At 44.3% G+C, this 10,005-nt stretch overlaps 1 protein-coding gene across 1 annotated transcript in view; it reads right to left on the bottom strand.

Annotated features, from left to right (window-relative positions):
- The window catches only part of LOC106815303 (sodium- and chloride-dependent glycine transporter 1-like), a 23,139-nt gene that overhangs the window by 2,197 nt on the left and 10,937 nt on the right, over positions 1 to 10,005 (bottom strand). The window contains exons 3-10 of the mRNA XM_014819748.1: positions 3,039 to 3,173; positions 2,794 to 2,897; positions 2,495 to 2,619; positions 2,084 to 2,196; positions 1,597 to 1,728; positions 1,209 to 1,308; positions 832 to 938; positions 529 to 702 (exon numbers count right to left, since the gene is read on the bottom strand). Coding sequence (XP_014675234.1) covers positions 529 to 702; positions 832 to 938; positions 1,209 to 1,308; positions 1,597 to 1,728; positions 2,084 to 2,196; positions 2,495 to 2,619; positions 2,794 to 2,840 — 798 coding nt within the window. The 5' untranslated portion in view covers positions 2,841 to 2,897; positions 3,039 to 3,173. The remainder of the gene's footprint in view (positions 1 to 528; positions 703 to 831; positions 939 to 1,208; positions 1,309 to 1,596; positions 1,729 to 2,083; positions 2,197 to 2,494; positions 2,620 to 2,793; positions 2,898 to 3,038; positions 3,174 to 10,005) is intronic.

The raw sequence follows: 10,005 nt of genomic DNA, 5'->3' as shown, positions 1-10,005 counted from the left end.
CTGCTTGCCCTTGGACGCTGACTACGTAAATTTGATATTCTCCTGATTCCAATTGTACAGCTGTCTATTATCTGACAAGCGTAGCCACAACTGTCCGTATGGGCAGGTATCGGTGGCGCTTGATAATGTTGAAATCTCGTTATGTGGCAATTAACTGTGCGCGTATAGCCTACATTACTCTGTAGAAATGTAGTGCTATGTAGAATAGAGTATTATATACTATATATAAGTCTGCCTCTTTAAATGTAACTTATGTGCTTTTCGCATCCAGTTTGCCAGAATGTTCCCACAGTTTGTTTCATGTCTTCTACGCATGTGTTCCAGATCGGATAAGTAGCAATACGATAGTTAAAGTGTTGGTTTTTTGTACGCGACTCACGTAAGAGGCATGTAACCAGCTAATGAGTGGGGGTCCTGCTGTTGGACTCTATCTACATAGCAACTACATTTCTACAGAGTAATGTAGGCCTATACGCGCAAGTTATATGCCACATAACAGATTTCAACAATTATCAACGCCACCCATACCTGCCCAACGGAGCCAGTTGTGGCTACGCTTGTCAGATAATAGACAGCGTACATTGGAATCAGGAGAATCATCATTACAGTCAGCGTCCAAGCAGCAGCTATGCTCCACCAAGGATAGTCATAGTTCAGATATGTGACAGGCTCGTGTGTGACACACGTAAAGGCCAAGATTAACTGAAAATTATATAGACGGTGACCATAATTATCGATTATTCTAACGCAAATATGTCTTCCTGTATACGTGTAAAAAATGTATATATCATTTACTCCATCTGATAGCGTGTTGTGTTGTAGAGTACTTACAAGGAGAACTGCTGGTACAATGAACTTCCACATAATTGCAAGCACGGATCTTCCCAACACTGGCCTGCCTACCATTAGGGTCACCTCGTCTAACAGTCTGTCGGCACCTGCGGGCAACATTGATCTGTGTATACGTCACACCAAGAGCATATAAAGAAGGATATATATTCTTTATATGCTCATGGTCACACTAATTGGTACCCCTCAAAAGAAACTGCGGCATTGTTAGAGTTCCTAATTATCTTTCTGTTTTCTCACATAAATAGTGCTTGCCGTTAAATTCCACCACGAGCGATGCACACTTACACTTGTGTTATCAACGCTCTAACTGTAGGAATGAAATATTAAACGAACTCAGAAATGTACGAGAACTGTACCATAAATCCATCCCACCGCAAGCACTTCGACTATAGACACACACATAGCTGGTAGTCCTATGCAATACCAGTCTATGATCATGAAGATGTACGAGCCACCCTGTAATAGGAGTAACATTGATGGTTATAGAATGAGAAGCATTAATTATTATCAAACTCAAAATATAGTAGGCCTAATATACTTCCAAAAATTGACCATTTTAGTATGGACTACTGAAAAAAAATGGGTGCATGCATCCTGAACAAGTGACAGCCCGCCAGAATAACAACGTCGTTCATGCATAGTAAATCAAATGTTAGATCATGAATATGGTCAGTGAGTGCGCCTGACAGATACGCCATCGTCCCCACCTTACAGACCGCAAAGATAAGAATCGGTAGCACGTACTCGTGTTGTTAATGGCAGTCCAAGTAGAAACGATAAACTGGAGATTACTAAAGTTAGCAGTATCTGTCTTTTCTGAAACCTTGGTGGCAGGATATCTCTAAAGGCAGTGATTACCGTTTCCATGGCTACAAACTGTAAAAACATCGCCCAAAACTGTTAGCCCAAATTATAGACGGTTTGGTACTATGCGACAGTTTTTTACAATGTAATAATAATAATAATGACCTGACAGTATTATATTGTACATTAATAAAAACTAAATGTGAAAAGATCGTTTCTGTTGGCAATGATACAACTTGTTGAAAATTGCAGAGTTCACGTGGCTAAAGCTTTTTACACACAATATCTGAGAAGACCCGTAAGATGAACCAGAAAATCCCTCTAAATGTAATACAAGACATCTGCATAGTTGTCTTGATGAATAATTATCACGAAACACTGGAAATTTAACTTAAAATGCGGTTAAGAGGAAAAGTGTGGGTTTAACCTGACTGTCTAGCGACACCGTGAACAACATGAAGAAGAAGAGAACACTCCACAGCGGAGAAATCGCCAGGTGTGTTATCGCTTCAGGGTATGCCATAAATGCCAAACCGGGACCTGTAGACAAATTCATAAAAGAGCAATTATCACACTTGTTTTATTGGATTCATCTATTGATTCTTTATAATCAAAATATAAAAAGAAATCAGACGTGATCGAGCTGAAATTAAAATTAAAATAATAAATAGTGGAGCGTTTACACTCAGCAAGCACAACCCTACCCAAAAATACAATGAACAAAGCTTGAATAAATAATTATGCAGTGTAATGTCCCTCTACATCTATAGTGAGTTTAAACATCAGTTATATATACAAAGTAAATATAACATTCAATTATGCAGACAAATATACCTACCACCGGTAACGATGTCTTGAATGTCAACTTGAGCGACCTCCGCCATATATCCAAGGACAGCGAAGACGACGAAGCCTGCGAAGACACTGGTAGCACAGTTGGCGATTGGTAGCAGGAGAGATTCCCTAGAGTAGCAACAAGCATCTAAATGCCTCTAAATGTAGATAATATATGGATGTTGATTGCAATTTTCAGTGGATAACCAATATTTAGAAAAACATTATCGCTGTTACACCATTTAACCCACTATATTTAATATGCTCGCTTTATTTATAGAATTATTGCGCAGTAATTCGTACCATAACATATTGTTGTGAAAACGGTTGTAGGATGCCATCGTAATCATACCAGCCCAGCCTGGTCCAAGTGAGTAGAATATCTGGACAAAGGCCAAACCCCAGACCTGAAACATAGAGGCAGACCATCTTCTATCATGATCATATCATATATCGCAATGATGTAGAGGCACAGTAATAAAGACATAGCATTTTAATTTCTAATAATTACTAGTGATGAGCTATGCATGGTTGTTGGAGAGACGAACCTTGAACTCGAGCAGTGCCTCCCATTTCGGATAAAGATACAATTTGATGCCATTGGCAGCTCCCGGCAAGGTTACACCTTTCACCAGCAGTACAAGGAGAATCACGTAAGGGAAGGTAGCCGTAAAATATACTACCTGTATAAATAAAGATGAATAGTTTATCTAAACATGAGCTGGATTGAGTTGGACCTTGTAAATAACTAATGAAATTACAACTTCAATATCGTTACTGCACATAGCAAAACCATCCAGTGCCATCTTCTATTTCACTAACTTTGTCCGATGCTGCTGATCATACCTTTCCGGTGGATTTGACGCCCTTACAAATGCATAGTAAAACGATCAGGCACCCGATGCAGTAAGCGAGCAGCAGCTTCCAATGGAACCCACCAAGGTCGTGAAGCCCTTCAGAGATCTCCAAGACAAAATTCCTGCGTGACGTCCAAGAAAATTGATTGCAAAGGTTGTAAAACATTGTCACATCTATTAGGTTTACATTGGGGGATGCTGTATGCTGGAAACCAAAAATTAAATGGAAACCGAAAACTGGAAATTAAAATCGATTTACACGTTGCGTATTTGTCGAATATAGAAGCGCTAATAGAAACGCTACTGGTGGCTTTGCAAGCCCTTCGCGGTAGGAGGTTATAACTGTGTGCTCAGTGCTCAAAACACCTTTTTATAACCTGGCACAGTAACACAGCTTATATATANAGAGTGACTAGTGTTAATGGAATTTATGAATGAATTTATGAATGAATTTATTTATGAATGAATGAATTTATTAATTTATGGAATTTAGGTATTTTAGGTAAATTATACGCGCATCCAATATACCTCTGCGAGCCATACGTTAAATTGTGGCATTTTCACGTATATTCTTTTTTTTCAGCTATTCACTGGCATGATCGACGCCTATAAGCTCGATCCCTCTACCCTGACTTAGATAGGACGCTTTCATGTTTTAATACAGTACACATCTTGTAACGGCAAAAAATATATAGAACAATGCTTTTTGTCACATTAAATATATTTAATTTTATTAAATTAATTTTTCTCTGACGGTATTGTATGTACTAACACCTCACACCACACACGTCAATATACTCACCCTTAAGTATAGGGCATATGTTCCACACTGAGATTCCACCGCTACTCGAAAACTGGCCTATCGCTACTTCGAGCAAGAACAGAGGCAATCCGCACACAGCAAGTGCTATCAGGTAAGGGATGAGAAAGGCACCTGTAACATACCTATCATCAGGGTCGGTACGATGTTGCAACGCCTCCCAGCATGGTCAACCCGGCATGCTTCTAATTTACGATATACCTATAGTTGTCCTTTAACTTTTTAAGTAAAATCTTCTACATAATAAACGCGCCATATACAACAATGTCTTGTTGAATTCGAGGAACAGTGCTATAGTGTGTGATAAGAAATTGTTATATATGATTTAAAATGTTATGTAACAAATTAGCTCTAACAAGTAACCTAATCGCCTGCGTCAAAACATAGTTTATACCAGGGTTGTAGCCAGGACAATTTTAGTGCCGGCTAATATCAGTGATTGCGTCATATGCATAGATAATTTATAATAGCAACATGGTGCTTAGCCAGCTAGACTGCATACATGTACTATGCGCTGTACGATGTGATCAGATGATGATTTTTCCATAGAAGGTCCATTCTTCCTCGAGTATACATCACTTACCGCCTCCACTTGTAAAGCAAATGTAAGGAAATCGCCAGATGTTGCCAAGTCCGACAGCAAATCCAATACAGCTCAGGAAGAAATCCAACGATCCTGTCCAGTTGCCACGAGCTTCATTCTCATCGCATCTTTTCGATGACGTCACTCGCTTCTCTTGTAATGCATCGGAGGTGTTACTGCCTGCCATCGCACACGAACATCAATGTTTTTTATCTGTAAGTGTAGACGAGGGCGGAGGCTGTGTTTGCATATTGCGGGTAAAGAACAAATCGTCATTTTCACAAGCCTTTCAAACGATCGTTGCTGTCTGAACGTTCCAATATCTTCTACGCTTATTATAATGCTTCTTCGTCCGTTTTAACGCATATAGTGAAGCAATTGAACCTTCGGCGGATAGGTGTATTCGTGGTAGATTCGTGGTGACGGTTTGCAATACATGGCCAAAATTACTAGAACACATTTAAATTGTTCGATTCACAAACAACGTTAGTTCGTGTATCCTGTAACGGATGGAGAGAGAGATAGAAAGATCGAGGAGGAGACGGAGAGAGAGAGAGAGAGAGAGAGAGAGAGAGAGAGAGAGAGAGAGAGAGAGAGAGAGAGCGCGGAGGTGGGACAGCGGGAGAGTGGTCATATCCCTTTACCTTTTACCAAGAGCAATTAGAATGAGTGGAAAAACCGTGATTCTGAGACTGCATGCCGATATGACTTACCACTGGGAACATGAAGCGCGCTATTCGAGCCTATTTCCCGATGCTGAATCTAGTATATATCTATAGGTTAACACGGTAGTGTATGTATACTCTATACCTACCTTTACTAGTGTAATCATCACTGTAATGGCTCTAGGGGTGGCCACCATTAGACTTTCACACGTGCTGTGGTTAGCACGTGTAATTTATTTGTGTCGGGATCATTTTCCGCTCCTACCGTGAAGGCAGGACGGTGATGCAGTAGCAAGAAAACTCCAGAGTGGCCTGGCAGATACGCCATCGTCCCCACCTTACAGACCGCAAAGATAAGAATATCGGTAGCACAGGCCTACCGCTCATAGGGTCTATGTCCGCCCAGGGTACTGCCGGAACGTTACCCTTGGGTAGCGGTCCGGTACTAGCGCGAACGTACCCTGGTCACTATTTGATGATGGTTAGCAGTTAGGGTTAGGATTAGGGTTAAGGTTTAGGGTTAGGGTTAGGGTTCGGGTTCGTTTAGGTTAGGGACTAGGCGGACGACTCCCCTAAGACTCGTTAAGTGGAGTAGGTGAGGTACGGTCCGGCATATAATAAGTACCAGAGTACGTTTCGGTATACGGAATCGTAACCCAGGGTACGTTCCGCGCAGTACCCCGGGGGACATAGACCCCCGCCTCTCATCCGTACGCTCCCTGTGGGAGGGGAAAGTTTAGCCGAGCCTAATATCTCCAGCCAGGAGTAATCGTATTGATAAGCGGTTTGGTCTTAGTTTTAGGAGAGCAACGAAATTCTGCTAATGCAATAACCATAAAATTAATGTCTAGACTCGCAGGCAAAAGTAGAATAGATCATGTCGTGAAATAGCATTATTGATAAAATCCGTGTGTCATGTATACAGCGAATGGACCTACAGCATATTAGGCATACAATTTAACATACACTTCGCTTGATTCGTCTATACCCGAGTCCCGAGTGATTTATAGTATGAGGTTTCTAAGCACATGGAGTGTTCACTGATTTGATAAAAGCATCAAGATTTGGTACAGTAATGCTCTGACGATATTCTAAACATGATAAGGTGGTGGCCCGCAACGTAATTTTGCCGTGTTAAGGGGCGTAGCAGCTTAATTTTCAAATGGCCCCATGAAATATAAAAAATGGCATATATCCCCATCTAAATTAACATTTGTGAGTGATTTTAAATGTTTGATTATATTTTTAGACACAGGAATGCAAATTAAGATCAAATTAAAAACAAAATTTGTCGTTTTAATGGGCGTGGCACGCATACTTTAAATGGCGCACCATGAAATATCATAAGAGCGAGGGCAAACATTCACGTTCCTAAAGTAACATTTTGAGTGAATTTTAATATACTTGACCAGGTTTTTTAGACAGACCAAATAATCAATTAAGATCACTTAAAAATAAGTTTCCCCATTTGAGGGGCGGGCAAATTTTGATTTTAAAATGGCCTCATGAAATATCAAATTAAATTTTTTGAGTGATTGTAAATGCGAGACTATACGTTTATTGCTTCTCATAATCTCCGTAATTACCTCCAGCCAACGGACGTTGTCAGGGAGGTACTGTGATCGCTCTCGTGTGGTGTTCGTGTGTGTGTTCGTGTGTGTGTTCGTGTGTGTGTTGCGTGTGTGTGTTCGTGTGTGTGGTTTGTGTGTGTGTGTGTAGCCAGCAGCGGGCCCAGCTGTTATGACACTGTATCAGGAGATTGATAACCTCCTGACCTGTATCTGTTACACGCGTTAGCGCGAAGATTCAGCACCAGAAGCTGCGCCTTAGGGCATCCAAGTTCAGGCAGCCAGGCGCTCGGCCTTAAGGCGTCCAGTCAGCAGCAGCCCAGCGAAGCGAGACAGGCTGTTATAGGCCACATGTAATGACATGTTAGCACCAGCTATAGCGCGAGAGGGTATGCACTCTCGTTGAGTGCCCTCGGTCCTAGTTGCTGCCGATGTTGTTAGTTGTGTCATCGTCTTTTCTTTCTGTCCTGTCTGCTGCCCGAACCGGTCAACATGACACGGCTGAGAAATTGGCTAGCTATACACACAACACACCGCGCACGGCACGCACGCACGGCAGCAGGGCACCGCAGCGTCACAGCAACGCACGCACACGTCGGGTAGGCAGGCAAGGGCAGGCAGACACCACACGCACGCTACGCACACACTACACCGCGAACCAAGCACACAGCACACACACACAACATCACCAGCTACAGCACACCATCACTCGCGTAGCAACGCAGCGGCACAGCACCCCACGCACGCACGAAACGCGAACGCACCACGCACGCACAGCACACACCCCAAAAACGCACGCACAAGAACACACGCAGGGCCGGCACACACACACAGCCACACGCGCGCGGAGGCAGCGCGCGCCATTCTAAAGGTGCTCCAGTCTTACACGATTATCTAAGGCTGTCAGTGTGTCATACATCATCTCTTTCCTCCCGCGTCTTGCTCTCTTCCCGCTCTCCCTACTCTCCTGCTCTCTCTCTCTTGCTCTCTCCTCGTGCTCTCTCTCTTCTCGCTCTCGGGTCTCTCTGCCTCTCTCTGCCACTTTCGGCGGCGGCTCTCTTCGTCTCCTCTCTCTCTCTCTGTTCTCGCCTGCACCCTAATCTCTCGTCTTCTCGTCTCTCTCCTCTCTCTCTCCTCTCTCTCGCTCGCTCTCTCTGCTTCGTCTCGTCCGCCCTTGTGCTTGCTTGCCTCATTATATAATCTCCTCTCATCCTCTTCGCTCAACTGGAAAGAGAAGCCCGAGAGAGGATGGTTGATCACGAGAGTCTGGAAAGGGAGAGTCGGGGATGAAGCAGGACACATGAGACAGGGAAGAAGGAGGGACGTAAGCTAAGACATCGGGGATGTAGGCGGAAGGAGGAGGGGAGGAGCGGAGAGGGAATGCCGGGGGGAGGGTGAGGAGCTTCTAGAGTTGAAGAGTTCGTATAGTGGGTTGTTACCGGTCCGCCGCACGAGTTTTAAGCGGACGTAATGGAGTGGAGGGGAGGTAATGTAATCGGTCTGCGGTGGCGTTCGTGTGCGTTCGTGGCGTTCGTGGTGTGTGTGCGTTCGTAGTGTGTGTGTGTGTTGTGTGTGTGTGTGTGGTGTGGTGTGTGTGTGTGGTGCTGTGTATGGTGTGTTGTGTGTGGTGTGTGTGTGTGTGTGTGTGTGTGTGTGTGTGTGTTGTGTGTGTGTGTGTAGTGTTCGCCACGCGATCGATGATCGCCTATAGGTAGGGCACACGAGCGTATTTTCCGATCGCAGAGCGAAAATTTTTTTTAAAAAATCGGCCCTCGAAAATTCGCGGAGAGAACTAACCGTGTGCCAGTTCACGTCGACGTGCGATATTCGTAATACGCCCGTACAAATCGCCACGTATCAAAAATGTTAGATATTTTCGGGCCGATTATTTTATCTGCCGGCGATGTATGGAAGATTCATTTACTGCTGGCAAATTCGCTCGTGTGCCCGTGTCCCTAGCGTATTTTGTCAGCGATCGATTTTTTTTAAACCAATCGGAGGTTGTTTGATATCATGTGAAGTGTCCGTGATCGTGTCAATTGTGATGTGTGTGTTCCGTCGAGTCGCGTCCCGCGTACGCTCTCAAATTCGCGTACGGTGTGCCCCTTCCGTGATTGGCATTATAAATTCGCTTGGCGACTTTTAAATTTCGTCGGCGAATCGTGGGCGAAAAAATACGGCCTCGTATGCCCGCCCAGCTTTACATATATGTGTATAGCATAATATACAATATATATATTATATTACTATACACATACATGTACTTGCTGGCGAGGTTGATGGCACTCTCCGTGAGTGCCCTCTGTCTAGTTGCGTGTTTAATATGCGCGCTCTCATGCGTGTAATGATTGTCCATCGCATATCGTCAGACTGAAGCTCTTACCCCCATCGGATGTGTATCCGCCGTTACTTGATAAAACGCGAGAGAGAGAGAAAGAGAAGGAACGAAGGGGAGAAGAGAGAAGAAACAGAGAGACATAAGAGAGAGAGAAGAGATACACAATGTACACACAGCACACGCACACACGCGCACACACACGCACACACACGCACAGGCGTCCGGAGCGCAGCAGTGTCACGCACACACGCACAGTCGCACGCGACAGTATACGAGGCACACGCGTAGGCGCGCGCTTACGAGCACACGCACCACAACGCGCACACACACGCACTAACAGCGACCAGCACAACACCAGCGCCACAACACATTAACACAGCACGCGTCGCGCAGGCACGACACCACGAGCAAACGGCAACGGCGGACGAGAGAGAAGAGAGACGACGGCAGAGAGAGAGAGAGAGATGAGGAGAGGATCAGAGAGGAGGAGAGAGAGAGAGAGTGAGGAGAGAGAGACAAGACACGTCGCGAGAGAGATAGAGATGAGAGAGAGAGGAAGAGAGAAAGAGGAAGAAAGAGGAGAAGAAGAGAGAGGGAAAGCGGAGCGCAGAGACAGAGAGGGAGAGAGAGAGAGAGAGAGAGAAGAGAGAGAGAGACAGAGAACAGAGACAGAGAAGGCAGAGA

This window comes from Priapulus caudatus, unplaced genomic scaffold (assembly GCF_000485595.1).
Source record: "Priapulus caudatus unplaced genomic scaffold, Priapulus_caudatus-5.0.1 Scaffold1087, whole genome shotgun sequence".
NCBI lineage: Eukaryota > Metazoa > Priapulida > Priapulimorpha > Priapulimorphida > Priapulidae > Priapulus > Priapulus caudatus.
Note: the sequence above shows the minus strand (reverse complement) of the source record. Positions and strands in the feature narration are given on the sequence as shown.